This window comes from Thalassophryne amazonica, chromosome 22, assembly GCF_902500255.1.
Source record: "Thalassophryne amazonica chromosome 22, fThaAma1.1, whole genome shotgun sequence".
Taxonomy (NCBI): domain Eukaryota; kingdom Metazoa; phylum Chordata; class Actinopteri; order Batrachoidiformes; family Batrachoididae; genus Thalassophryne; species Thalassophryne amazonica.
This window is the reverse complement of record NC_047124.1, coordinates 29230544-29257991: the sequence shown is the minus strand read 5'-3', so window position 1 is coordinate 29257991 and position 27448 is coordinate 29230544. Positions and strand designations below refer to the sequence as shown.

General features: G+C 41.9%; 1 protein-coding gene across 1 annotated transcript in view; it reads left to right on the top strand.

Moving 5' to 3' along the window:
• Positions 1-27448, top strand: part of klhdc10 (kelch domain containing 10) — a 34111-nt gene that overhangs the window by 1533 nt on the left and 5130 nt on the right. Inside the window, exons 2-8 of the mRNA XM_034163565.1 lie at positions 23922-24143; positions 24328-24482; positions 25113-25261; positions 25383-25467; positions 26873-26939; positions 27039-27086; positions 27184-27323. Coding sequence (XP_034019456.1) covers positions 23922-24143; positions 24328-24482; positions 25113-25261; positions 25383-25467; positions 26873-26939; positions 27039-27086; positions 27184-27323 — 866 coding nt within the window. The remainder of the gene's footprint in view (positions 1-23921; positions 24144-24327; positions 24483-25112; positions 25262-25382; positions 25468-26872; positions 26940-27038; positions 27087-27183; positions 27324-27448) is intronic.

Below are 27448 nucleotides of genomic sequence, written 5' to 3'. Positions count from 1 at the left end.
TTCAGTACCTGTCAAAGAGACTATAGGCAACTCACAGATAAATCTGGATGGTGCTAAATAAAATAATGGCTTGTTCATGACAAATGCAATGCAAACCAGCAGTTAGGCTTCATTATTTTTGAACTAGGCCTTAATGGTTAGCGCTGTTGCCTCACAGTAAGAAGGCCATGGGATCGATTCCCACCTGTGCCCTTTCTGCATGGAGTTTGCACGTTCTCCCCGTGTTTGCATGGGTTCCCTCCGGGTTTTCCAGCTTCCTCCTACTTCCAAATACATGCATGTTAGGTGAATTGAAGTTTTTACATTGTCCGCAGGTTTGAATGCGTTTGTTTGTCTGTATGTGGCCCTGAAACAGACTGGCGTCCTGTCCAGGCAGGGTGTACCCCGCCTCATGCCCTGTGACTGCTGGGATAGGCTCCAGCCCCCCGCCACCCGTAATTGGAATAAGTGGTTGAAGATGAGTGAATGACTGGAGCAGGGAAGGATTTTTTTTTTTTAAATATATTAAAGTTCAGGTACTGTTTCCAAAAGGCATGTGGGAGACGTCAGCCCAGATGTGATGTTTTGTTGCACGAAAAGCACTCTTTGTTGCACTCCACCATGAAACCATCTGCTGATGCAGCTGTCAAATTTTACACTGTGCAGTTTATCCAAACACAGCTGGAGAAGTCTTCGGAGTTGTCTGGCTGTCCTGGTGGCATATCTCACTAATCTCTGTCTTGCACATTCACTTGTTTTTTGAGAACTGTCTACTTCAGACAGATTTGCCATACAGTACCATATCATTTGTATTTTTTAATGACTGATGTGGATGAAGTCCAAGACATATTCTGTGACTTGGAAGTGTTCACATATCCATCCCCCTGACTTGTGTTGATTTGTATTTTCCTAAACTACTTCCACATTCTGAAAATGAAAGGGAGCTGTACATGTTTTGCACAGTTTGTGAACCCGGGGCAAAATGAGATTTTATTATTTTACTTATTTATTTGTGTTTAAATTTATAACTCAGCCACATGGGGTGTGCAGCCAGTACATTCTGAGTGCCGGTCCCAAGCCTGGATAAATGAGGAGGGTTGTGTCAGGAAGGGCATCCAGCGTAAAACAAGCCAGCACAACAGGGTGCCAGTGGAAATTGGTCTACTATTGGGCGAAGACGATGACGAAGAAGCGAACGTTTCCACAAACAGCAGGAGAAGAAGAAAACTAGAAGGGTGGAAATGAGAGTGGGGACTTTGAATGTTGGTAGTATGACTGGTAAAGGGAGAGAGCTGGCTGATATGATGGAGAGGAGAAAGGTAGACATATTGTGTGTGCAAGAGACCAAGTGAAAGAGAAGTAAGAGCAGGAGCATCGGCGGTGGGTACAAGTTGTTGTACCATGGTGAGGACAGGAAGAGAAATGATGTTGAGGTCATTTTAAAGGAAGAGTACGTTAAAAGTATGTTGGAGGTTAAAAGAGTGTCTGACAGGGCAATGAGTGTGAAGTTGGAAATTGAAGGTGTGATGATGAATATCATCGGTGCATATGTCCCACAGGTAGGTTGTGAGATGGAGAAAGAAGATTTCTGGAGTGTATTCGATGAGGTGGTGGAGAGTGTGCCCAAGCATGAAAGAGTGGTGATAGGAGGGGACTTCAGTGGGCATGTTGGTGAAGGGAACAGAGGTGATGAGGAAGTAATGGGTAGATATGGTATCAAGGATAGGAATGGGGAAGGACAGATGGTAGTTGATTTTGCAAAAAGGATGGAAATGGCTGTGGTGAATACCTACTTTAAGAAAAGGGAGGAGCACAGGGTAACATATAAAAGTGGAGGAAGGTGCACACAGGTGGACTACATTCTTTATAGGAGATGCAAGCTAAAAGAAATCAGAGACTGTAAGGTGATGGCAGGAGAGAGTGTCGTTAGACAGCATAGGATGGTTGTTTGTAGGATGACTTTAGAGGTGAAGGAGAAGAGAGTGAGAGCTCAACAAAGGATCAGATGGTGGAAGCTGAAGGAGGAAGAGTGCTGTGTGAAATTTAGCGAGCAGGTGAGAGAAGCACTGATTGGAGGGGAAGCAATTTTGGACAACTGGAAAAGTACTGCAGATGTGGTGAGGGAGACAGCTAGGACAGTACTGGGTGTGACATCTGGACAGTGGAAGGAAGACAAGGAGACTTGGTGGTGGAATGAAGAGGCCCAGGAAAGCAAGGAAAGCAAGGAGAAAGAGGTTGGCGAAAAAATTTTGGGATAGTCGGAGAGATGAAGAAAGTAGACAAGAGTACAAGGAGATGCGGCGTAAGGCGAAAAAAGAAGTGGCAAAAGCAAAGGAAAAGGCATATTGCGAGCTGTACAAGAAGTTGAATAGTAAGGAAGGTGAAAAGGACTTGTACTGATTGGCCAGACAAGGGGACAGAGCTGAAAAGGCTGTTAGCAGGTTAGGGTGGTAAAAGATGCAGATGGTAATGTGCTGACAAGTGAGGAGTGTGTGCTGAAAAGGTGGAGGGAATATTTTGAAGAGCTGATGAATGAAGAAAATGAGCGAGAGAAAAGGCTGGATGATGTGGTGAGAGTAAGTCAGGAAGTACAAGAGTTTAGTAAGGAAGAAGTGAGGCCTGCTATGAAGAGGATGAAGAGTGGAAAGGCAGTTGGTCCAGATGACATTCCAATGGAAGCATGGAAATGTCTCGGAGAGATGGCAGTGGAGTTTCTAACCAGATTGTTTAATAAAATCTTGGAAAGTGAAAGGATGCCTGAGGAGTGGAGACGAAGTGTGCTGGTTCCTATTTTCAAGAACAAGGGTGATGTGCAGAGCTGCAGTAACTACAGAGGCATAAAGCTGGTCAGCCACAGCATGAAGTTTGGGAAAAAGTAATAGAAGCTAGGTTTAGAAAACAGGTGAAGATCTGTGAGCAGCAATATGGTTTCATGCCGAGAAAGAGGACTACAGATGCAATGTTTGCTCTGAAAATACTGTTGGAGAAGTACAGAGAAGGACAGAAAGAGTTACATTGTGTGTTTGTGGACTTGGAAAAAGCTTATGATAGGGTGCCAAGAGTAGAGTTGTGGTATTGTATGAGGAAGTCTGGAGTGGCAGAGAAGTATGTTAGGGTAGTGCAGGACATGTACAAGAATAGTGTGACAGTGGTGAGATGCGCAGTTGGAATGACAGACTCATTCAAGGTGGAGGTGGGATTACACCAAGGATCAGCTCTGAGTCCTTTCTTGTTTGCAGTGGTGATGGACAGGTTGACGGATGAGATCAGACAGGAGTCCCCATGGACTATGATGTTTGCAGATGACATTGTGATCTGTAGTGAGAGTAGAGAGCAAGTTGAGTCTAGTCTAGAGAAGTGGAGATATGTTTTGGAGAGAAGGGGAATGAAAGTCAGTAGAAGCAAGACTGAGTACATGTGTGTGAATGGGAGGGAGCCCAGTGGAATAGTGCAGTTACAAGGAGTAGAAGTGGTAAAAGTAGATGAGTTTAAATATTTGGGGTCAACTGTTCAAAGTAGAGTGTGGTAAAAAGATGAAGAAGAGAGTGCAGGCAGGGTGGAGTGGGTGGAGAAAGGTGGCAGGAGTGATTTGTGACCGAAGAATATCTGCAAGAGTGAAGGGGAAGTTTACAAGAAAGTAGTGAGACCAGCTATGTTGTATGGCTTAGAGATGGTGGCACTAACAAAAAGACAGGAAACAGAGCTGGAGGTGGCAGAGCTGAAGATGTTGAGATTATCTTTGGGAGTGACAAGAATTGACAAGATTAGGAATGAACATATCAGAGGGACAGCTCAGGTGGGACGGTTTGGAGACAAAGTCAGAGAGGCGAGGTTGAGATGGTTTGGACATGTGCAGAGGAGGGACCCAGGGTATATAGGGAGAAGGATGCTGAGGATGGAGCCACCAGGCTGGAGGAGAAGAGGGAGGCCAAAGAGGAGGTTTATGGATGTGCAGAGGGAGGACATGCAGGTGGTTGGTGTGACAGAGGAAGATAGAGAGGACAGTGTGACATGGAAACGATTGATCTTCTGTGGCAACCCCTAACGGGAACACCTGAAAGACAAAGAAGATTTGTGTTTAAATTTATATAATTCTGAAAAGGACCACCCTTTCTGGAATCACTTAGGATTAGAAAATACAAAGTGGTTACAAGTGTGGCAGCTGTAACTCTAAATCTTGGGGCTATGCTTACGGCAACTGGCATAATTGATGTTCTGTGACTCTGTGCTCATTGCTAACTCCTCATTAGTATATTGGTAAGTATCCCCACCAGTCATGCAGGAAACCAAGGTTTGATTTCCCGTCAGGGAGAACAAGACCTTTTGTTTTTTCACTCCCTTCATATCACCCAACATTCTTGTTTCAGTCATTCTTTGGGTTCATGTATCTCTGGAAGGCTTGGGTTATTTGGGCTGTTAGGTTTAGGGTGTCACTACTGTAATAATAACCTCCCAACAACTACTTGCATTACCTTAAACAATATCCACAGCCTAGAAAATAAGGGTCTTAGTTAGGGTATGATTTAAAAAAAAAACATAAAACCTTTGGAAATATGAACAATATTGTCCAGGTCCCATTTAGGAATGTAATAATAACCTCCCAACAACTACTTGCATTACCTTAAACAATATCCACAGCCTAGAAAATAAGGGTCTTAGTTAGGGTATGATTTTAAAAAAAATACATAAAACCTTTGGAAATATGAACAATATTGTCCAGGTCCCATTTAGGAATAGTTCATAATTCCAAGGTTAGGAATGGTTCATATTCCCAGGTCCCATTTGGGAATAGTTCATATTTGCTTAATGCACAGAACAAATGCAAGTGGCTGTTATTATCAATAATAATTATGCAATATTGTTGTTAAACATTCTGAATTAAAGTTAACAACCTAAACTACAGGCACAGATTCATTGTTTAAACTCTGTTGTGGTGTTGCACAGAGACAAATGATAAAAACTGCCGCTGTCCAGCCAGTTATTTAGGAACCTGGCTTTAGATGGGAGGGGGGTGGAACCTGTTGTCTGCTTGGGTGCTTCCCATCCAGGACCCATGGTGCTTCCATAGTGCGGTGGATGTGGTGACGCACAGCAACGTGCATGCTCCCATACCTGATCTAACTCACTCATCTTCAACTGCTTACTCCAATTTAGGGTCACAGGGGGGTTGGAGCCTATCCCAGCAGTCATAGAATGTCGTGCGGACAGGACGCCAGTCTGTCCCCACTGATCCGACTCTGACGTGATTCTTTTAAATGTGGCTGTGATGTTACTGTGCTTTCTGAGCACCTTTAACATACTTGTTTTTTTTTTTGTTTGTTTGTTTTTTTGTGTATAGTTTTTAACAGAACCTTGTTTGTTTTTAGAAAACATACTGTTTTGGAAGTACTCAGATTTACAAGGTTGTCCTGAATCATTTATTCATTTATTTATTGGGGTGCATCCTCTAAAAGCAAGAGTCCCTTCAACCGTATCAACCTGAAATGAAGCATCAATGCAAAGCTAACTTCAAGCACAAACATATTGACGTACTCCGGTGAATTGTGGTCTTGGATTAGGTTATTGTGACATGAATTGAATTAAAAGGAAAAAGTCGTACTTTACAGTCTTTGAAATTTACTAATTTGTCGTATTTGGATGTTCTGCAAACATTGCAGTGTTTCCATTATAAATGCTGTTTATTAAATATGCATTGAGTTGTCGGTCAGCCTCAGTGCTATTCTTAGTTCAATAAACAGGTCCATTCGTTGTTATACTTGAGCCTTATATGCTTGGTGTTTTGTTGTCAGGTTCTTGCTGATAGAAACCTGAAACTCTTTGCCCAGTCATGATGGGATCTGAAATGGTGGGGTTTTATTTTTCGGCTATTTTCCTGACAATTTAAAGGTGTCCTCCTTGATGATCTTATCTTATCTTATCTTAGCCTTTATTTGAAAAGGGACAATGTCAGAGACATTAAGCTCATAAAAACAAAGATGATCTGTACCAGATTATAGCTAAATAGCTAGTTTCCATCTGCAGTCCCCATTACATAATAAAATACAGTGAAAGAATACTCAGTCAAACAGTACCACACATACAGTCTGACACTGTCAGACACACACACTCCCACAACCGCTCCAACTTTCACACATGGGCGATTCCATGGCAACGGAACTACAATCTCAGCACACCTTCAATGGGGAGCCAAAATATGGCCAGATTTTCCCGTCGTCGTAATGCCGCCACCACAGAACCACTCACATATACAATATAAATTATACATTTCAACAATGATTGCAATTACAGACAAATCCTTATCTTTAAAAAAAAAATACATAATGACCTACCTAATATATCTATCATTTTATATCAGGACATAAATAACAAATAACCACTTCTACACAATATTAGTGCTGGCAGGTTTGGTTGTTCCCTAGCCACTGTTTAAGCTCTGCTGTGAAAGTGATATAGCTTGTCTGATGTTTTAATTAATTTCGTTTAATTCATTGGAAGATTATTCCATTCTTTTATGGCATTATAAGAAAAAGCAGTTTGTCCAAATGAAGTTTTGCGCTTTGCCATGGCACACTGCCCCCTGGTGGAGGCTCGTGTGGCTCTGGTGGTGGCTGTGGATGTGTAGTGAACAAAGTCCTTAAGTGGTGCAGCTGCAGAGTTATTTAAGATTCTGAAGACCAGGCGAATTGAGGCAAATCTCTGGATATTATCAAAATTGAGGAGTCCATGTTTTTTTAGGATATGGCAATAATGGTATTGTCTTGGTTTCCTGTCCAGTACTTTTAGGGCTTGCTTGTGAAGTGATTCTAATGGCCTAAGGGTAGTTTTTCCTGCCTGGGACCAGCAGGTTATGCAATAGTAAACACGGGACATTATCATGGCATTAAAGAAGATTTGTGCAGCTTCTTGTGTGAGTGAGTTTCTGATGCATTTAAAAGTTTTAATATTGTATTTGAGGCTTTGACACAGTTGTTTAACGTGTTTTTTGAAAGTGAGTGTGGGGTCTAACATGATACCTAAATATTTGTACTCTGTCACATTCTGAATTGTTTCTCCATTTAGTGTAATATTGGGGAAGGGTGACTGTTTGCATTTATTAGTGAAATACATTGTGGCAGTTTTCTTTGTGTTTAGAATGAGGCATGAGTCATGTAGCCACCTGGCTACCTTCTCCATGGCTACGGTGAGTTTATTGGCTACCTGTGCTGCATCCTTCCCCCAGGCATAAACGACCATGTCATCTTCGCACACAGATGGAAGGTTGTTTATATAGAGTGAGAAAAGGAGAGGGCCGATATTAGAGCCTTGTGGTAAACCAAAATGGATATTTTCTATAGATGAACTGATGTTATTGATGTGAACACACTGAGAACGGTCAGACAGATAGGACTTAATCCAGGCCAAAGTATTTGAAGATAGTTTATATTGTGTTAATTTCGACAGTAGTATGGTATGGCTAACGGTGTCAAATGCCTTACGGAGATCTAAAAAAATAGCTCCTACAACCCCTCCATTGTCTAGGTTTGACGTCTTGCCTATTGCCAACTTTGTGAACTGGTGTCACAATTGCCGTTTTCAGGGCCGAAGGAAAATGAATTTCTGCCATTGACTGATTTATTAGCCTAGTTGGAGCAGATAGTGTGTCTTTGTGTGTTTTTAAAAAAAACTATCGAAGCCAATGATGTCCTTAGCTTGGGAGCTTGATAATGAGGATAGGATTTTGTTTACTTTTACTTCATTTGTTGGCTCTAGATTTAAGTCATTTTGATTGTTCACCACTATTTCATTGTACATTTTTGGGGGGAAATTCTTGTTAATTGTTTCCACTGATTGAATAAAGTTCTGATTAAAACAGTTACCAATTTCCAAATTATCATAGAGGATAGAGCCATTCATTTACAATGTTATATTTTCCTTCATTGCTTGTCCTTTACCTGTAAGTTTATCAATGGATTTCCAGAGTTCTCTAGTATTCCCTTTAGCGGCTTTAATGATGTCTAGAAAAAAATCTGCTCTAGACTTTTGTAAATGCATTGTAACTTTGTTTCTAAGGCTTTTAAAAATCATACAGTCAGTATTAAGGCCAGTTTTAATGGCTCTTTTAAGAGCTGAGTCCCTTTTTTTCATGAGTCTCCAACTTATCTCATTTAACCACGGGACCCTCACTTTAACCTTTTTCTTGTTGGGCTGAGTTATGGTGAATTTGAAAATTATTTGTTTGATTGTCATTATTAGTTGATCACAAGCCTGTTCAGTGTTTGTCCAATTGATTATATCACTCCAAGGGACATTCTTGAGCTCACTGTCTAAAAGTTCATAGTTTTTTTTTTTTTTTTTTAGGTATATCGGGTGAGAATTTATGACTCTGAGCACCTTTTTGGTCTTTATGCCATGATTTTGTCATCTTTCGTGCTATCAATGTGATGTTGTGGTCTGATAAGCCTGTTATTAAGTTGTATGTTTTGGTTATGCGGTCAGGTTTAGTGGTGAATATTAAATCCAATAGTGTTTGAGTAGAATTGGTTATCCTAGTAGGACTGCTCACCATTTGAGTCACATGGAAGCTATTCATAATTTCTTTAAGTTTCTTCCTACGTGTTTTATTCAGCCAGTCCAAGTTCAAATCCCCCATTACTATTAATTCTTTACCGCTGTACTTTTTGAGTATATCTGACAGTAAATTAAAAAATATGTCTTTAGCATTGGGAGGTCTATACACAACAATGATGTTAAAATGCATCTCTGGAGATAAAGTAATTTTCACTCCCACACACTCAATGTTAGCATCTTCAGTTTCCATCTCTTCACTCTTAATATTTTCCCTTACATATATCATAACATAACAACAACGGTCGAAACATCGCGACGGAGCACTTTTATCAGCTAACTTTCATCAGCGTTGGCAAGCTAACTAGCTTGCTAACGGTTTCGTTTTTATTTATTTATTTATTTATTTTTTAGCACTGTTGTCGTGCGTTACCTGTGCTGCTCCACAGCGTGTTTGGTCGATTTTTGTTTTGTTTTGGCACCGTTGTTGTGCGTTCGCTGTTGTTGTGCGTTGCCTGTGCTGCTTCATGGCCTGTTTGGTGCCTTAACTAAAGCACTCCTTCTGCTGAATCACCTCTGGATTATTTACACATTATTCACTTTGTGTGTTTTTGGGAATCCGCTAGCTTAGCGCAGCTACTAGCTCTTAGCCGGTTTTAGCATGGCGGCTTCTCCTGTCTCTCCCGTACTTTTCTGCTCTGGGTGTGAAATGTTTAGTTATTCCTCGGCCTCCTTTAGCAGTAACGGTACTTGTAATAAGTGCAGCTTATTCGTAGCTTTGGAGGCCAAGCTGGGCGAATTGGAGGCTCGGCTCCGCACCGTGGAAAATTCTACAGCTAGCCAGGCCCCTGTAGTCGGTGCGGACCAAGGTAGCTTAGCCGCCGTTAGTTCCCCCCTGGCAGATCCCGTGCAGTCGGGAAAGCAGGCTGACTGGGTGACTGTGAGGAGGAAGCGTAGCCCTAAACAGAAGCCCCGTGTACACCGTCAACCCGTTCACATCTCTAACCGTTTTCCCCCACTCGACGATACACTCGCCGAGGATCAAACTCTGGTTATTGGCGACTCTGTTTTGAGAAATGTGAAGTTAGCGACACCAGCAACCATAGTCAGTTGTCTTCCGGGGGCCAGAGCAGGGGACATTGAAGGACATTTGAAATTGCTGGCTAAGGCTAAGCGTAAATTTGGTAAGATTGTAATTCACGTCAGCAGTAATGACACTCGGTTACGCCAATCGGAGGTCACTAAAATTAACATTAAATCGGTGTGTAACTTTGCAAAAACAATGTCGGACTCTGTAGTTTTCTCTGGGCCCCTCCCCAATCAGACCGGGAGTGACATGTTTAGCCGCATGTTCTCCTTGAATTGCTGGCTGTCTGAGTGGTGTCCAAAAAATGAGGTGGGCTTCATTGATAATTGGCAAAGCTTCTGGGGAAAACCTGGTCTTGTTAGGAGAGACGGCATCCATCCCACTTTGGATGGAGCAGCTCTCATTTCTAGAAATCTGGCCAATTTTCTTGGATCCTCCAAACTGTGACTGTCTAGCGTTGGGACCAGGAGGCAGAGCTGTGGTCTTATACACCTCTCTGCAGCTTCTCTCCCCCTGCCATCCCCTCATTACCCCATCCCCGTAGAGACGGTGCCTGCTCCCAGACTACCAATAACCAGCAAAAATCTATTTAAGCATAAAAATTCAAAAAGAAAAAATAATATAGCACCTTCAACTGCACCACAGACTAAAACAGTTAAATGTGGTCTATTAAACATTAGGTCTCTCTCTTCTAAGTCCCTGTTGGTAAATGATATAATAATTGATCAATGTATTGATTTATTCTGCCTAACAGAAACCTGGTTACAGCAGGATGAATATGTTAGTTTAAATGAGTCAACACCCCCGAGTCACACTAACTGTCAGAATGCTCGTAGCACGGGCCGGGGCGGAGGATTAGCAGCAATCTTCCATTTCAGCTTATTAATTAATCAAAAACCCAGATAAAGCTTTAATTCATTTGAAAGCTTGTCTCTTAGTCTTGTCCATCCAAATTGGAAGTCTCAAAAACCAGTTTATTTGTTATTATCTATCGTCCACCTGGTCGTTACTGTGAGTTTCTCTGTGAATTTTCAGACCTTTTGTCTGACTTAGTGCTTAGCTCAGATAAGATAATTATAGTGGGCGATTTTAACATCCACACAGATGCTGAGAATGACAGCCTCAACACTGCATTTAATCTATTATTAGACTCTATTGGCTTTGCTCAAAAAGTAAATGAGTCCACCCACCACTTTAATCATATCTTAGATCTTGTTCTGACTTATGGTATGGAAATAGAAGACTTAACAGTATTCCCTGAAAACTCCCTTCTGTCTGATCATTTTTTAATAACATTTACATTTACCCTGATGGACTACCCTGCAGTGGGGAATAAGTTTCATTACACTAGAAGTCTTTCAGAAAGCGCTGTAACTAGGTTTAAGGATATGATCCTTCTTTATGTTCTCTAATGTCATATACCAACACAGAGCAGAGTAGCTACCTAAACTCTGTAAGTGAGATAGAGTATCTCGTCAATAGTTTTACATCCTCATTGAAGACAACCTTGGATGCTGTAGCTCCTCTGAAAAAGAGAGCTTTAAATCAGAAATGTCTGACTTCGTGGTATAACTCACAAACTCGTAGCTTAAAGCAGATAACCCGTAAGTTGGAGAGGAAATGGCGTCTCACTAATTTAGAAGATCTTCACTTAGCCTGGAAAAAGAGTTTGTTGCTCTATAAAAAAGCCCTCCGTAAAGCTAGGACATCTTTCTACTCATCACTAATTGAAGAAAATAAGAACAACCCCAGGTTTCTTTTCAGCACTGTAGCCAGGCTGACAAAGAGTCAGAGCTCTATTGAGCTGAGTATTCCATTAACTTTAACTAGTAATGACTTCATGACTTTCTTTGCTAACAAAATTTTGACTATTAGAGAAAAAATTACTCATAACCATCCCAAAGATGTATCGTTATCTTTGGCTGCTTTCAGTGATGCCGGTATTTGGTTAGACTCTTTCTCTCCGATTGTTCTGTCTGAGTTATTTTCATTAGTTACTTCATCCAAACCATCAACATGTTTATTAGACCCCATTCCTGCCAGGCTGCTCAAGGAAGTCCTACCATTATTCAATGCTTCAATCTTAAATATGATCAATCTATCTTTGTTAGTTGGTTATGTACCACAGGCCTTTAAGGTGGCAGTAATTAAACCATTACTTAAAAAGCCATCACTTGACCCAGCTATCTTAGCTAATTATAGGCCAATCTCCAACCTTCCTTTTCTCTCAAAGATTCTTGAGAGGGTAGTTGTAAAACAGCTAACTGATCACCTGCAGAGGAATGGTCTATTTGAAGAGTTTCAGTCAGGTTTTAGAATTCATCATAGTACAGAAACAGCATTAGTGAAGGTTACAAATGATCTTCTTATGGCTTCGGACAGTGGACTTATCTCTGTGCTTGTTTTGTTGGACCTCAGTGCTGCTTTTGATACTGTTGACCATAAAATTTTATTACAGAGATTAGAGCATGTCATAGGTATTAAAGGCACTGCGCTGCGGTGGTTTGAATCATATTTGTCTAATAGATTACAATTTGTTCATGTAAATGGGGAATCTTCTTCACAGACTAAAGTTAATTATGGAGTTCCACAAGGTTCTGTGCTAGGACCAATTTTATTCACTTTATACATGCTTTCCTTAGGCAGTATTATTAGACGGTATTGCTTAAATTTTCATTGTTACGCAGATGATACCCAGCTTTATCTATCCATGAAGCCAGAGGATACACACCAATTAGCTAAACTGCAGGATTGTCTTACAGACATAAAGACATGGATGACCTCTAATTTCCTGCTTTTAAACTCAGATAAAACTGAAGTTATTGTACTTGGCCCCACAAATCTTAGAAGCATGGTGTCTAACCAGATCCTTACTCTGGATGGCATTTCCCTGATCTCTAGTAATACTATGAGAAATCTTGGAGTCATTTTTGATCAGGATATGTCATTCAAAGCGCATATTAAACAAATATGTAGGACTGCCTTTTTGCATTTACGCAATATCTCTAAAATCAGAAAGGTCTTGTCTCAGAGTGATGCTGAAAAATTAATTCATGCATTTATTTCCTCTAGGCTGGACTATTGTAATTCATTATTATCAGGTTGTCCTAAAAGTTCCCTAAAAAGCCTTCAGTTGGTTCAGAATGCTGCAGCTAGAGTACTGACGGGGACTAGCAGGAGAGAGCATATCTCACCCGTGTTGGCCTCTCTTCATTGGCTTCCTGTTAATTCTAGAATAGAATTTAAAATTCTTCTTCTTACTTATAAGGTTTTGAATAATCAGGTCCCATCTTATCTTAGGGACCTCGTAGTACCATATTACCCCATTAGAGCGCTTCGCTCTCAGACTGCAGGCTTACTTGTAGTTCCTAGGGTTTGTAAGAGTAGAATGGGAGGCAGAGCCTTCAGCTTTCAGGCTCCTCTCCTGTGGAACCAGCTCCCAATTCAGATCAGGGAGACAGATACCCTCTCTACTTTTAAGATTAGGCTTAAAACTTTCCTTTTCGCTAAGGCTTATAGTTAGGGCTGGATTAGGTGACCCTGGACCATCCCTTGGTTATGCTGCTTTAGACGTAGACTGTGGGGGGGTTCCCATGATGCACTGTTTCTTTCTCTTTTTGCTCCGTATGCATCACTGCATTTAATCATTAGTGATCGATCTCTGCCCCCCTTCACAGCATGTCTTTTTCCTGGTTCTTTCCCTCAGCCCCAACCAGTCTCAGCAGAAGACTGCTCCTCCCTGAGCCTGGTTCTGCTGGAGGTTTCTTCCTGTTAAAAGGGAGTTTTTCCTTCCCACTGTAGCCAAGTGCTTGCTCATAGGGGGTCGTTTTGACCGTTGGGGTTTTTCATAATTATTGTATGGCCTTGCCTTACAATATAGAGCGCCTTGGGGCAACTGTTTGTTGTGATTTGGCGCTATATAAGAAAAAAGTTGATTGATTGATTGATTGATAACACCTCCCCCTCTTCCCTCTTACTCTATCCTTCCTATAAATTTTAAACCACGGGACATTGATTATAGCAGAGGGTGTAGTGGGTGTTAGCCAGGTCTCAGATAGGCAGAGATAGTCCAGGTTAGAGTCTGTTAGTAACTGCTGGATTTGTTCACTTTTTTGTGCAACACTTCTTATATTAAGATGCCCTCCAAATATTCCCTTTGGTTTCTTTTTTTCTCCCCAAAATATTTTTGCATGGTTTACAGTTTAAAACATTTTGTGGCTCGCTGCTTAATACTGGCCGTAGGCGAGGTAGTGTTACTCATCTTTACACTGATGCTTGTTGGTGATGTTGTCGGTGTCACTCGTAAAATAGCCAAAATGATTGTGAACCAGTCTGCTTCTGTACCCTGTGCAGCAGCACTGTATTACTGCCTTTCTCTGAGAATTTAATGTCAAAGTGCAATATGATGTCATTATGGTTGTTTTTTATCTAGATGAGTGAAAGCTAAATACATAAAGGCTTAACTAGGGCTGCAACAAACAATTATTTGGATCATCGATGAATCTGATGGGGTTTCGACACGATTAATCGGATTAGCGGGGAATTTTTTTTAAATGTGCCAGGGAAACAGTTTTTCTCTCCTTCCATCTCTTTATTTAATAACAGAACATTATTTGAAAACTTAAAATACTTGAAAATCAACAAATCATCAAATGTCCCTTGGCTGTTGAAATATAAAATAATAAAGAATAAAACAGTTTATAATAAAGAACAAAAATAATTTCAAATGGCATTGCTTTATCAAAGTGCTGAGTTGCCATAAAACAACATTGAAACATATAAGTGTTATAAAATATATGGTGAAAAAAGAGGTATTTTTGTTGCTGCAAATGAGCAATTAGCATTAACCAGTTAACCATAAAACCTCAATTAAAAACTGTAGCCTGACTCATTATACGAGGTCTGTCCATAAAGTATAGGTCCTTTTAATTTTTTTTCAAAAACTATATGGATTTCATTCATATGTTTTAACGTCAGACATGCTTGAACCCTCGTGCGCATGCGTGAGTTTTTCCACGCCTGTCGGTGACGTCATTCGCCTGTGAGCACTCCTTGTGGGAGGAGTCGTCCAGCCCCTCGTCGGAATTCCTTTGTCTGAGAAGTTGCTGAGAGACTGGCGCTTTGTTTGATCAAAATTTTTCTAAACCTGTGAGACACATCGAAGTGGACACGGTTCGAAAAATTAAGCTGGTTTTCAGTAAAAATTTTAACGGCTGATGAGAGATTTTGAGGTGATACTGTCGCTGTAAGGACTTCCCACGGTGCGAGATGTCGCGCAGCGCTCTCAGGCGCCGTCATCAGCCTGTTTCAAGCTGAAAACCTCCACATTTCAGGCTCTATTGATCCAGGACGTCGTGAGAGAACAGAGAAGTTTCAGAAGAAGTCGGTTTCAGCATTTTATCCGGATATTCCACTGTTAAAGGAGATTTTTTTAATGAAAGACGTGCGGGCGGATTGCAGCGTCGGCTCGCAGCCGCCGCGATGCTCCGCCACAGGAAAAACACCTCCGTTAGAAGCCTTAAGGACAAGTTGGAACATGTCCAGCTGTTAAACAATTTCTCATATACTCACTCCACTGAAAGCCATCAAAAGCCACCTGGATTTTACAAATGGTTATCAACACGGAGGTGTTTTTCCTGTGCCGCCGTACCGTGCCGGCTGCGTCCCGACGCACGGACCCGTCCGCACGTCTTTCATTAAAAAAATCTCCTTTAACAGTGGAATATCCGGATAAAATGCTGAAACCGACTTCTTCTGAAACGTCTCTGTTCTCTCATGACGTCCTGGATCAATAGAGCCTGAAATGTGGAGGTTTTCAGCTTGAAACAGGCTGATGACGGCGCCTGGGAGTGCTGCGCGACGTCCCACTGCGTGGGAAGTCCTTAAAGCGACAGTATCACCTCAAAATCTCTCGTCAGCCGTTAAATTTTCACTGAAAACCAGCTTCATTTTTCGAACCGTGTCCACTTCGATGTGTCTCACAGGTTTAGAAAAAAGTTTGATCAAACAAAGTGCCAGTCTCTCAGCAACTTCTCAGACAAAGGAATTCCGACGAGGGGCTGGACGACTCCTCCCACAAGGAGTGCTCACAGGCGGATGACGTCACCGACAGGCGTGGAAAAACTCACGCATGCGCACGAGGGTTCAAGCATGTCTGACGTAAAAACATATGAATGAAATCCATATAGTTTTTGAAAAAAATAAAAAGGACCTATACTTTATGGACAGACCTCGTATCAATCAATCAATTTTTTTATATAGCGCCAAATCACAACAAACAGTTGCCCCAAGGCGCTTTATATTGTAAGGCAAGGCCATACAATAATTATGTAAAACCCCAACGGTCAAAACGACCCCCTGTGAGCAAGCACTTGGCTACAGTGGGAAAGAAAAACTCCCTTTTAACAGGAAGAAACCTCCAGCAGAACCAGGCTCAGGGAGGGGCAGTCTTCTGCTGGGACTGGTTGGGGCTGAGGGAGAGAACCAAGAAAAGACATGCTGTGGAGGGGAGCAGAGATCGATCACTAATGATTAAATGCAGAGTGGTGCATACAGAGCAAAAAGAGAAAGAAACAGTGCATCATGGGAACCCCCCAGCAGTCTACGTCTATAGCAGCATAACTAAGGGATGGTTCAGGGTCACCTGATCCAGCCCTAACTATAAGCTTTAGCAAAAAGGAAAGTTTTAAGCCTAATCTTAAAAGTAGAGAGGGTGTCTGTCTCCCTGATCTGAATTGGGAGCTGGTTCCACAGGAGAGGAGCCTGAAAGCTGAAGGCTCTGCCTCCCATTCTACTCTTACAAACCCTAGGAACTACAAGTAAGCCTGCAGTCTGAGAGCGAAGCGCTCTATTGGGGTGATATGGTACTACGAGGTCCCTAAGATAAGATGGGACCTGATTATTCAAAACCTTATAAGTAAGAAGAAGAATTTTAAATTCTATTCTAGAATTAACAGGAAGCCAATGAAGAGAGGCCAATATGGGTGAGATATGCTCTCTCCTTCTAGTCCCCGTCAGTACTCTAGCTGCAGCATTTTTGAATTAACTGAAGGCTTTTTAGGGAACTTTTAGGACAACCTGATAATAATGAATTACAATAGTCCAGCCTAGAGGAAATAAATGCATGAATTAGTTTTTCAGCATCACTCTGAGACAAGACCTTTCTGATTTTAGAGATATTGCGTAAATGCAAAAAAGCAGTCCTACATATTTGTTTAATATGCGCTTTGAATGACATATCCTGATCAAAAATGACTCCAAGATTTCTCACAGTATTACTAGAGGTCAGGGTAATGCCATCTAGAGTAAGGATCTGGTTAGACACCATGTTTCTAAGATTTGTGGGGCCAATGTACAATAACTTCAGTTTTATCTGAGTTTAAAAGCAGGAATTAGAGGTCATCCATGTCTTTATGTCTGTAAGACAATCCTGCAGTTTAGCTAATTGGTGTGTGTCCTCTGGCTTCATGGATAGATAAAGCTGGGTATCATCTGCGTAACAATGAAAATTTAAGCAATACCGTCTAATAATACTGCCTAAGGGAAGCATGTATAAAGTAAATAAAATTGGTCCTAGCACAGAACCTTGTGGAACTCCATAATTAACTTTAGTCTGTGAAGAAGATTCCCCATTTACATGAACAAATTGTAATCTATTAGACAAATATGATTCAAACCACCGCAGCGCAGTGCCTTTAATACCTATGGCATGCTCTAATCTCTGTAATAAAATTTTATGGTCAACAGTATCAAAAGCAGCACTGAGGTCTAACAGAACAAGCACAGAGATGAGTCCACTGTCCGAGGCCATAAGAAGATCATTTGTAACCTTCACTAATGCTGTTTCTGTACTATGATGAATTCTAAAACCTGACTGAAACTCTTCAAATAGACCATTCCTCTGCAGATGATCAGTTAGCTGTTTTACAACTACCCTTTCAAGAATTTTTGAGAGAAAAGGAAGGTTGGAGATTGGCCTATAATTAGCTAAGATAGCTGGGTCAAGTGATGGCTTTTTAAGTAATGGTTTAATTACTGCCACCTTAAAGGCCTGTGGTACATAGCCAACTAACAAAGATAGATTGATCATATTTAAGATCGAAGCATTAAATAATGGTAGGGCTTCCTTGAGCAGCCTGGTAGGAATGGGGTCTAATAAACATGTTGATGGTTTGGATGAAGTAACTAATGAGAATACTCAGACAGAACAATCGGAGAGAAAGAGTCTAACCAAATACCGGCATCACTGAAAGCAGCCAAAGATAACGATACGTCTTTGGGATGGTTATGAGTAATTTTTCTCTAATAGTTAAAATTTTGTTAGCAAAGAAAGTCATGAAGTCATTACTAGTTAAAGTTAATGGAATACTCAGCTCAATAGAGCTCTGACTCTTTGTCAGCCTGGCTACAGTGCTGAAAAGAAACCTGGGGTTGTTCTTATTTTCTTCAATTAGTGATGAGTAGAAAGATGTCCTAGCTTTACGGAGGGCTTTTTTTATAGAGCAACAGACTCTTTTTCCAGGCTAAGTGAAGATCTTCTAAATTAGTGAGACGCCATTTCCTCTCCAACTTACGGGTTATCTGCTTTAAGCTACGAGTTTGTGAGTTATACCATGGAGTCAGACACTTCTGATTTAAAGCTCTCTTTTTCAGAGGAGCTACAGCATCCAAAGTTGTCTTCAATGAGGATGTAAAACTATTGACGAGATACTCTATCTCCCTTACAGAGTTTAGGTAGCTACTCTGCACTGTGTTGGTATATGGCATTAGAGAACATAAGAAGGAATCATATCCTTAAACCTAGTTACAGCGCTTTCTGAAAGACTTCTAGTGTAATGAAACTTATTCCCCACTGCTGGGTAGTCCATCAGAGTAAATGTAAATGTTATTAAGAAATGATCAGACAGAAGGGAGTTTTCAGGGAATACTGTTAAGTCTTCTATTTCCATACCATAAGTCAGAACAAGATCTAAGATATGATTAAAGTGGTGGGTGGACTCATTTACTTTTTGAGCAAAGCCAATAGAGTCTAATAATAGATTAAATGCAGTGTTGAGGCTGTCATTCTCAGCATCTGTGTGGATGTTAAAATCGCCCACTATAATTATCTTATCTGAGCTAAGCACTAAGTCAGACAAAAGGTCTGAAAATTCACAGAGAAACTCACAGTAACGACCAGGTGGACGATAGATAATAACAAATAAAACTGGTTTTTGGGACTTCCAATTTGGATGGACAAGACTAAGAGACAAGCTTTCAAATGAATTAAAGCTCTGTCTGGGTTTTGGATTAATTAATAAGCTGGAATGGAAGATTGCTGCTAATCCTCCGCCCCGGCCCGTGCTACGAGCATTCTGACAGTTAGTGTGACTCGGGGGTGTTGACTCATTTAAACTAACATATTCATCCTGCTGTAACCAGGTTTCTGTTAGGCAGAATAAATCAATATGTTGATCAATTATTATATCATTTACCAACAGGGACTTAGAAGAGAGAGACCTAATGTTTAATAGACCACATTTAACTGTTTTAGTCTGTGGTGCAGTTGAAGGTGCTATATTATTTTTTCTTTTTGAATTTTTATGCTTAAATAGATTTTGCTGGTTATTGGTAGTCTGGGAGCAGGCACCGTCTCTACGGGGATGGGGTAATGAGGGGATGGCAGGGGGAGAGAAGCTGCAGAGAGGTGTGTAAGACTACAACTCTGCTTCCTGGTCCCAACCCTGGATAGTCACGGTTTGGAGGATTTAAGAAAATTGGCCAGATTTCTAGAAATGAGAGCTGCTCCATCCAAAGTGGGATGGATGCCGTCTCTCCTAACAAGACCAGGTTTTCCCCAGAAGCTTTGCCAATTATCTATGAAGCCCACCTCATTTTTGGACACCACTCAGACAGCCAGCAATTCAAGGAGAACATGCGGCTAAACATGTCACTCCCGGTCCGATTGGGGAGGGGCCCAGAGAAACTACAGAGTCCGACATTGTTTTTGCAAAGTTACACACCGATTCAATGTTAATTTTAGTGACCTCCGATTGGCGTAACCGGGTGTCATTACTGCCGACGTGAATTACAATCTTACCAAATTTACGCTTAGCCTTAGCCAGCAGTTTCAAATTTCCTTCAATGTCGCCTGCTCTGGCCCCCGGAAGACAATTGACTATGGTTGCTGGTGTCGCTAACTTCACATTTCTCAAAACAGAGTCGCCAATAACCAGAGTTTGATCCTCGGCGGGTGTGTCGTCGAGTGGGAAAAAACGGTTAGAGATGTGAACGGGTTGGCGGTGTACACGGGGCTTCTGTTTAGGGCTACGCTTCCTCCTCACAGTCACCCAGTCAGCCTGCTTTCCCGGCTGCTCGGGATCTGCCAGGGGGTAACTAACGGCGGCTAAGCTACCTTGGTCCGCACCGACTACAGGGGCCTTGCTAGCTGTAGAATTTTCCACGGTGCGGAGCCGAGTCTCCAATTCGCCCAGCCTGGCCTCCAAAGCTACGAATAAGCTACACTTATTACAAGTACCATTACTGCTAAAGGAGGCCAAGGAATAACTAAACATTTCACACCCAGAGCAGAAAAGTGTGGGAGAGACAGGAGAAGCCGCCATGCTAAATCGGCTAAGAGCTAGTAGCTACGCTAAGCTAGCGGATTCCTAAAAACACGCAAAGTGAATAATGTGTAAATAATTTAGAGGTGATTCAGCAGAAGGAGTGCTTTAGTTAAGGCACGTAAAGATTACACTGGGAAACAAATCGTAATCTAGATAACTAGATCAATCTAACTGCGCAGATTAAACAGCTAACAGATACAGAAAAAACACCGCTGTGCTCCGGAACAGGAAGTGATACAATACCGCAGTGAGAGCCAACCACCAGTAGAGCAATGTGCAACATTTTCTGTATAACTTGTAAACTATGTGGTCATTTCACAATGACACATGTGACTCATGTCTGTTTGTCTAAAATTTTATTGTAGCATTATTAGTTATTATTAATATTATTATTGTTGCTATTATTATTAATATATAAATAAAAATAAATGTAAACAAATTATAATGTGTAATAATTTGACTCTTTTATGATGACAAACGCTGAGCCATTAATTATTATACAGAAAACAAATGCACAAACATGCTGAAATGCCAGCAGCTTAATGCTAACTTTAACATTGAAAATGCCATAGGCATGCTAACGCGTTAGCATCGGCGTTAGTAAAAAATACATCTATCAACTGTTTCAGAAGACCATAACAGGTCAGTTTAACATAAAAAAGGTAAATATTCCTCACAGACATATGCTCTTTAGGGTTTTAGTGGAAAAAAATTAAGATAAAGCAAAATAAAACAAATGAAACCAACGAAGCAGCAGCTCCAAGCACTCCTTCATTGGTTCAAGATTCAAAGCAAAGCTCGGTTGATTATATGGAAGAAACAAAACATTTGCGGTAAAACAAAGTTATTTAGCAACTAATCGATGACTAAATTAGTTGACAACGATTTTAATCGATTAACTTGATTAGTTGTTTCAGCTCTAGTCTTAAAATATACTCAACAAAAATATAAACGCAACACTTTTGGTTTTGCTCCCATTTTGTATGAGATGAACTCATAGATCTGAAACTTTTTCCACATACACAATATCACCATTTCCCTCAAATATTGTTCACAAACCAGTCTAAATCTGTGATAGTGAGCACTTCTCCTTTGCTGAGATAATCCATCCCACCTCACAGGTGTGCCATATCAAGATGCTGATTAGACACCATGATTAGTGCACAGGTGTGCCTTAGACTGCCCACAATAAAAGGCCACTCTGAAAGGTGTAGTTTTATCACACAGCACAATGCCACAGATGTTGCAAGATTTGAGGGAGCGTGCAATTGGCATGCTGACAGCAGGAATGTCAACCAGAGCTGTTGCTCATGTATTGAATGGTCATTTCTCTACCTTAAGCCATCTCCAAAGGCGTTTCAGAGAATTTGGCAGTACATCCAAGCAGCCTCACAACCGCAGACCATGTGTAACCACACCAGCCCAGGACCTCCACATCCAGCATGTTCACCTCCAAGATCGTCTGAGACCAGCCACTCGGACAGCTGCTGAAAAAATCGGTTTGCATAACCAAAGAATTTCTGCACAAACTGTCAGAAACCGTCTCAGGGAAGCTCATCTGTATGCTAGTAGTCCTCATCAGGGTCTCGACCTGACTCCAGTTCGTCGGCGTAACCGACTTGAGCGGGCAAATGCTCACATTCGCTGGTGTTTGGCACATTGGAGAGGTGTTCTCTTCACGGATGAATCCCGGTTCACACTGTTCAGGGCAGATGGCAGACAGCGTGTGTGGCGTCGTGTGGGTGAGCGGTTTTCTGATGTCAGTGTTGTGGATCGAGTGGCCCATGGTGGCGGTGGGGTTATGGTATGGGCAGGCATCTGTTATGGACGAAGAACACAGGTGCATTTTATTGATTGCATTTTGAATGCACAGAGATACCGTGACGAGATCCTGAGGCCCATTGTTGTGCCAAACATCCAAGAACATCACCTCATGTTGCAGCAGGATAATGCACGGCCCCATGTTGCAAGGATCTGTACACAATTCTTGGAAGCTGAAAATGTCCCAGTTCTTGCATGGCCGGCATACTCACCGCACATGTCACCCATTGAGCATGTTTGGGATGCTCTGGACCGGCGTATACGACAGCGTGTACCAGTTCCTGCCAATATCCAGCAACTTCGCACAGCCATTGAAGAGGAGTGGACCAACATTCCACAGGCCACAATTGACAACCTGATCAACTCTATGCGAAGGAGATGTGTTGCACTGCATGAGGCAAATGGTGGTCACACCAGATACTGACTGGTATCCCCCCCCCAATAAAACAAAACTGCACCTTTCAGAGTGGCCTTTTATTGTGGGCAGTCTAAGGCACACCTGTGCACTAATCATGGTGTCTAATCAGTATCTTGGTATGGCACACCTGTGAGGTGGGATGGATTATCTCAGCAAAGGAGAAGTGCTCACTATCACAGATTTAGACTGGTTTGTGGACAATATTTGAGGGAAATGGTGATATTGTGTATGTGGAAAACGTTTTAGATCTTTGAGTTCATCTCATACAAAATGGGAGCAAAACCAAAAGTGTTGCGTTTATATTTTTGTTGAGTATATATCATATGAGCCTTCTTAGCTCTGATTTCAGATCTGTACACGTCCCCATTAAGCTGCAGTCTGACTGCTTTATTGACAACAGAGTTGTCCTTCTTTCGGCTGCAGTGGCCCTAGTTCTTCAGGGTTTCCACAGCAGATGTAGTACAAATCGGCACAAGTTTTACTCAAGTAAAAGCTCAACTCCTGATCTTCCTCAACGGTCTCTCTGCGAATTACTAATCAGGACCTACGCTGCTTCACTTCTGAGTGCTGACAGGATCAGGCGTACATGGAGCAAGATGGCTGCTTAAAATTGAAGCCGAAGTGCTAAATATTGCAGTTCCTTGAATGACCACTGGAGGCCGGCTCCAAAAAAAGACTCACTCCCTATAGAAGTCTGTGTTAAATTCCCCAACATTACAGCACAAATTAAACATATTTACATTGTGGTACAAAAAGTGGTTTTGGTCTCTATTGCTAGTTTCCCTGTTCATGATAACTGGGCGAGGTTAATAACTCATCAGTTTATTTTAAGCCATGAAGTTATGAGTAAGGGCCACCGTCTCTTTGAGTGACAACTGTGTGCCAGAGTCAGGGCCCTGTTAGCAGTGGTCGCTGGCTGCTGTGGACTCGTCCGTTTGTATTTTCTGAGAATTTATCACAAAGGTGAGATAATGGCTTGCTCTGCAGCTGTTTAACATGATGGTTAATGGGCCGTCAAACAAGTTGGTGCTCCAGTATTTCAGTTGAGTCAAATTTTAGTATTTACGTATATTCTGGTAAAAATTTTCAAGTAGCTTGGTGACACTCGGACCACTGCAATGGTTACGAAGGCTGTCCAGAAAAAATATGAGTTAATCAAACACCCATGCTAAAGTTAGCTTATTAACCTTAGCTTAGCTTTGTTTGTTTGGTAACTGCAAGATTGGGGTGTGTTCAAGCTTCATTCATCCCGACCAGAACATGCCGGTCTTGCTGGTCACACTCCACCTTTTTGCCCATTTGTGTGTGTGTGTGTGTGGGGGGGGGTGGTGGTATGAGATGCCTTCATATAAGAGCGTCAACATCGCTTGTCAGAAAACCCGCAGATGGTGTCACAGAGGGTTTGTTCAGTGTACATTCAGTCTGTTTACAAAAAGCCGTCTCACTGTGAAGGATCTTTCCTGCTTAGGTCATCGTACTCCCCCTGCTCGCAGTGGGCACCGCTGTGTCGCCGACAATGCCAACTTGTACGTATTTGGAGGGTACAACCCTGACTACGATGAGTCACGCGGCTCAGAGAATGAAGACTATCCTCTGTTCAGGGAGCTTTGGAGGTTTAACTTCGCCACCAGCTGCTGGCAGCAGATTCAAACAGAGGGCTACATGCCGACAGAGCTGGCATCGATGTCAGGTGAAACGCTTAGAAAATTTCCAAATCTATTAGGAGTAAATGATTGACTTCACCAGTGGTTTGTACCCAAAGAGAGGCTTTAATTTTGGCTGTTGGTATAACGTGTGTAGCTGTTGGCCTCAAAGGATACAATTAAAATTAGTTTTCTTCACAGAGTTGACATTGTTTTTCTCTATTCCTTCAGCTGTTTTGCATGGCAACAATCTCCTGGTGTTTGGCGGTACTGGAATCCCATTTGGGGAAAATAATGGCAATGATGTTCACGTTTGTAATGTAAAATACAAGCGATGGTCACTACTCAACTGTCGGGGGAAGAAGCCCAACAGAATCTATGGACAGGTACCTTCAGGAATTACACTCCAGTGTGTGAGATTTATGGATGTTTATTAACGAGAATGGAATGTAGCATCCACTGCCATCTGTCCATTAGTGTATAATTACCTGCAACAAAGTGTTTTATTGAGTTTAGAATGAGGCCTTAATATGTGGCTGCCATGTTACCAGTTACCCAAAAGGGACATTCCTACTCCACCTTTTGCATTTTGCAGTGCAGCTGGAAGGCTGGTTTAAAAAAAAAAAAAAAAAAAGAGGAATTCATAGTTGCTCTTTTGTAGATGATCTACTGGTTGCTAGTTCACGCTAACAAGATTGAGAACCTTCATTTTTGTGAAATGGAGGCTCATACAAATTGCTAATCACAAGGGAAAGCAAGGGAGCAGGAATCCCCATCCCCAAAATTGCAAAAATGTCGAGGAAAACAAAATTGTGATTGTTGAATCTGTAACCTCACTACTAGATGATGCTAGCTCTTACACACTGTAGCTTTCAAGAGCTTCTAGCCTGATTTTTGGCCCATATCTAAAGGATAAAAACTCTTACTTTAAATTGTAGCAGTGATAATGTCCTGTGAGCTGGTGGAGGGTCTAATGCGTGTTTTTCACTGCCGATTTATTTTCAACATTTCTCCAGGCCATGGTCATCATAAATGGCTTCCTGTATGTTTTTGGCGGGACGACGGGATATATCTACAGCACAGATCTGCACAGGCTGGACCTGAACACCAGGGAGTGGATCCACCTCAAACCCAACAACCCTCCCGATGACCTGCCCGAGGAACGGTACGACATCGTGTGATTAGACAGCCAGAGATTTAAATCATGATAAGTTAAAAATTCACATTGGTAGCCAAAGTAGCAGTGTGTATGACTGTTTGTGATGTGCTTTTGTGTTTTATTGTAGGTACAGGCACGAAATAGCACACGATGGACAGAGGATCTACATTCTTGGAGGAGGAACGTCTTGGACGTCTTATCCGCTGCACAAGGTAGCGTGCCACCTAGACCAGTTTACAGGAGACCAGTTGGTTTCTTGTGGAAGGAACAGCTGGTCTAATGCATTTATCCTGTTAATCACACCGAGGAAAAGAAAAGAGGTTTGTAGGGAAGGCAGTTATCTGAGGGCCCGATCGCTGAACGATGGAAAAAAGTCCCAAAGTCCCAAATCATTGAGAAAAAGTGGACAAATGAGCCGGCACTTCTCACATCACCGAAAAGCCTGTGAGTGCAGAGTGTATAAAAGAATGAAACAACCAAAACTAACAAACAAAACTAACTAGCGAGGAGTACCTAATAAAGTGTACCTAGTAAGTATATATACACAAGAGGTTAAAATAAAATAAAAAAATAGGTTTCCCTTTACTCGCTCACCTTCAGTCACTTACTCCAATTAAGGGTCACGGGGGGTTGGAGCCTATCCCAGTAGCTATAGCATCTCACATGAGTAGGTGGGGTACACCGTGGACAGGATGCCAGTCTGTCGCAGGGCCACATATAGACAAACACCTACTGACAATTTAAAGTTTCCAGTCCACCTAACCTGCATGCCTTTGGATGTAGGAGGAAGCTGGAGCACCTGGAGGGAAACCATGCAAACACAGGGAGAATGTGCAATCTCTACACAGAAAGGCCACAGGTTCGATCCCATGGCCTTCTTGCTGTGAAGCAACAGTGCTAACCACTAAGCCACCGTGCTGCCCGGGGTACTCTTTACTATTTAATGCAATAAAAATTAAAGAATTCTGGTGGCCTCTCTCAGTCAGTTGGTAGTAATAATACTCATAACTCCATTAATAATAGTTTTCATACTCATAATACATTAATGACTTGGAAGAGTCACATGCTCTGAGTTCCCTTCTAGTTTTTATCTGTTCATCCAACCATGAAGATGTCAAAATTTGTAGTAGTTACTGATGGAGAATTGTTATTTTGTCCTGTTGGAATGGTCATACCACATGATTGCCCCCATCAAGTCTGGTCTGCTTTAGGGTTCTTCCTGTCATCGAAAAATTCTCAGGCTGGTTTCTCCTTCCTGCTGTCCCCAATGTCTTTGGTCATGAGGCGGTCTCAACTCTTGAGTCTCAGCGCCAGAGGTGGGGCACAGAAGGCTCAAGACGGCGCACGTTTTCCTCGCTACCGATCACCCTAGTCAGTGATTTTCCAGATGACCAGTACTTTAAACTGAAGGGAGGAGCTCAGCCGTTAACACCACACGCTGAAGCGATCCAGCACTGTCTTGGCCCTGTACCTGGATGAAAATGCATATTTGACCCTGACTTTCAAAAATTGACATTTGTCTTTCTTTGTCCAAATCATCCACATCACACATCCCGATGACTCGCTACTCGACTCGGTGAATACTGCTGTCTCATGTACGTATGTTGTTCTTCATAGATTCATGCTTACAATCTGGAGACTAATTCCTGGGAGGAGATTACAACTAAACCTCATGACAAAATAGGTTTGTGTCGTCTCTCACTTCACTCACCATCAGTTTTTGTAAAATTCTTTCTTATTTTTCTTCTTTTGGAAGCTGTTCTGAACCCTCTTACTTTGACAGGGTATCCTGCTCCGAGGAGGTGCCATAGCTGTGTACAAATACGAAGCGGTAAGAACGTTTAATTACCGAAAGGAATGCTGCTGCATAAAGCGGTAGGTGTTGGATGTGGATGTTTCTGATCTGTTGGTTTTTTCCTCTCTCGTAGATGTCTTTATCTGTGGAGGTTATAACGGGGAGGTGATATTAGCTGATCTGTGGAAGATCAACCTGCAGACGTTCCAGTGGAGTAAACTCCCGGCGCTGATGCCTGAGCCAGCTTACTTCCACTGTGCTGCTGTGACTCCAGTGAGTACAACCTACAGACTGGTGACACAGTTCACTATTAGCATCGGCGGGGGTGGGGGCTAATTATTTTGACCCTGGAAGTATTTGCTTTTTGTGAAATACTTTTGTTTCTGTGTGCAAAATAA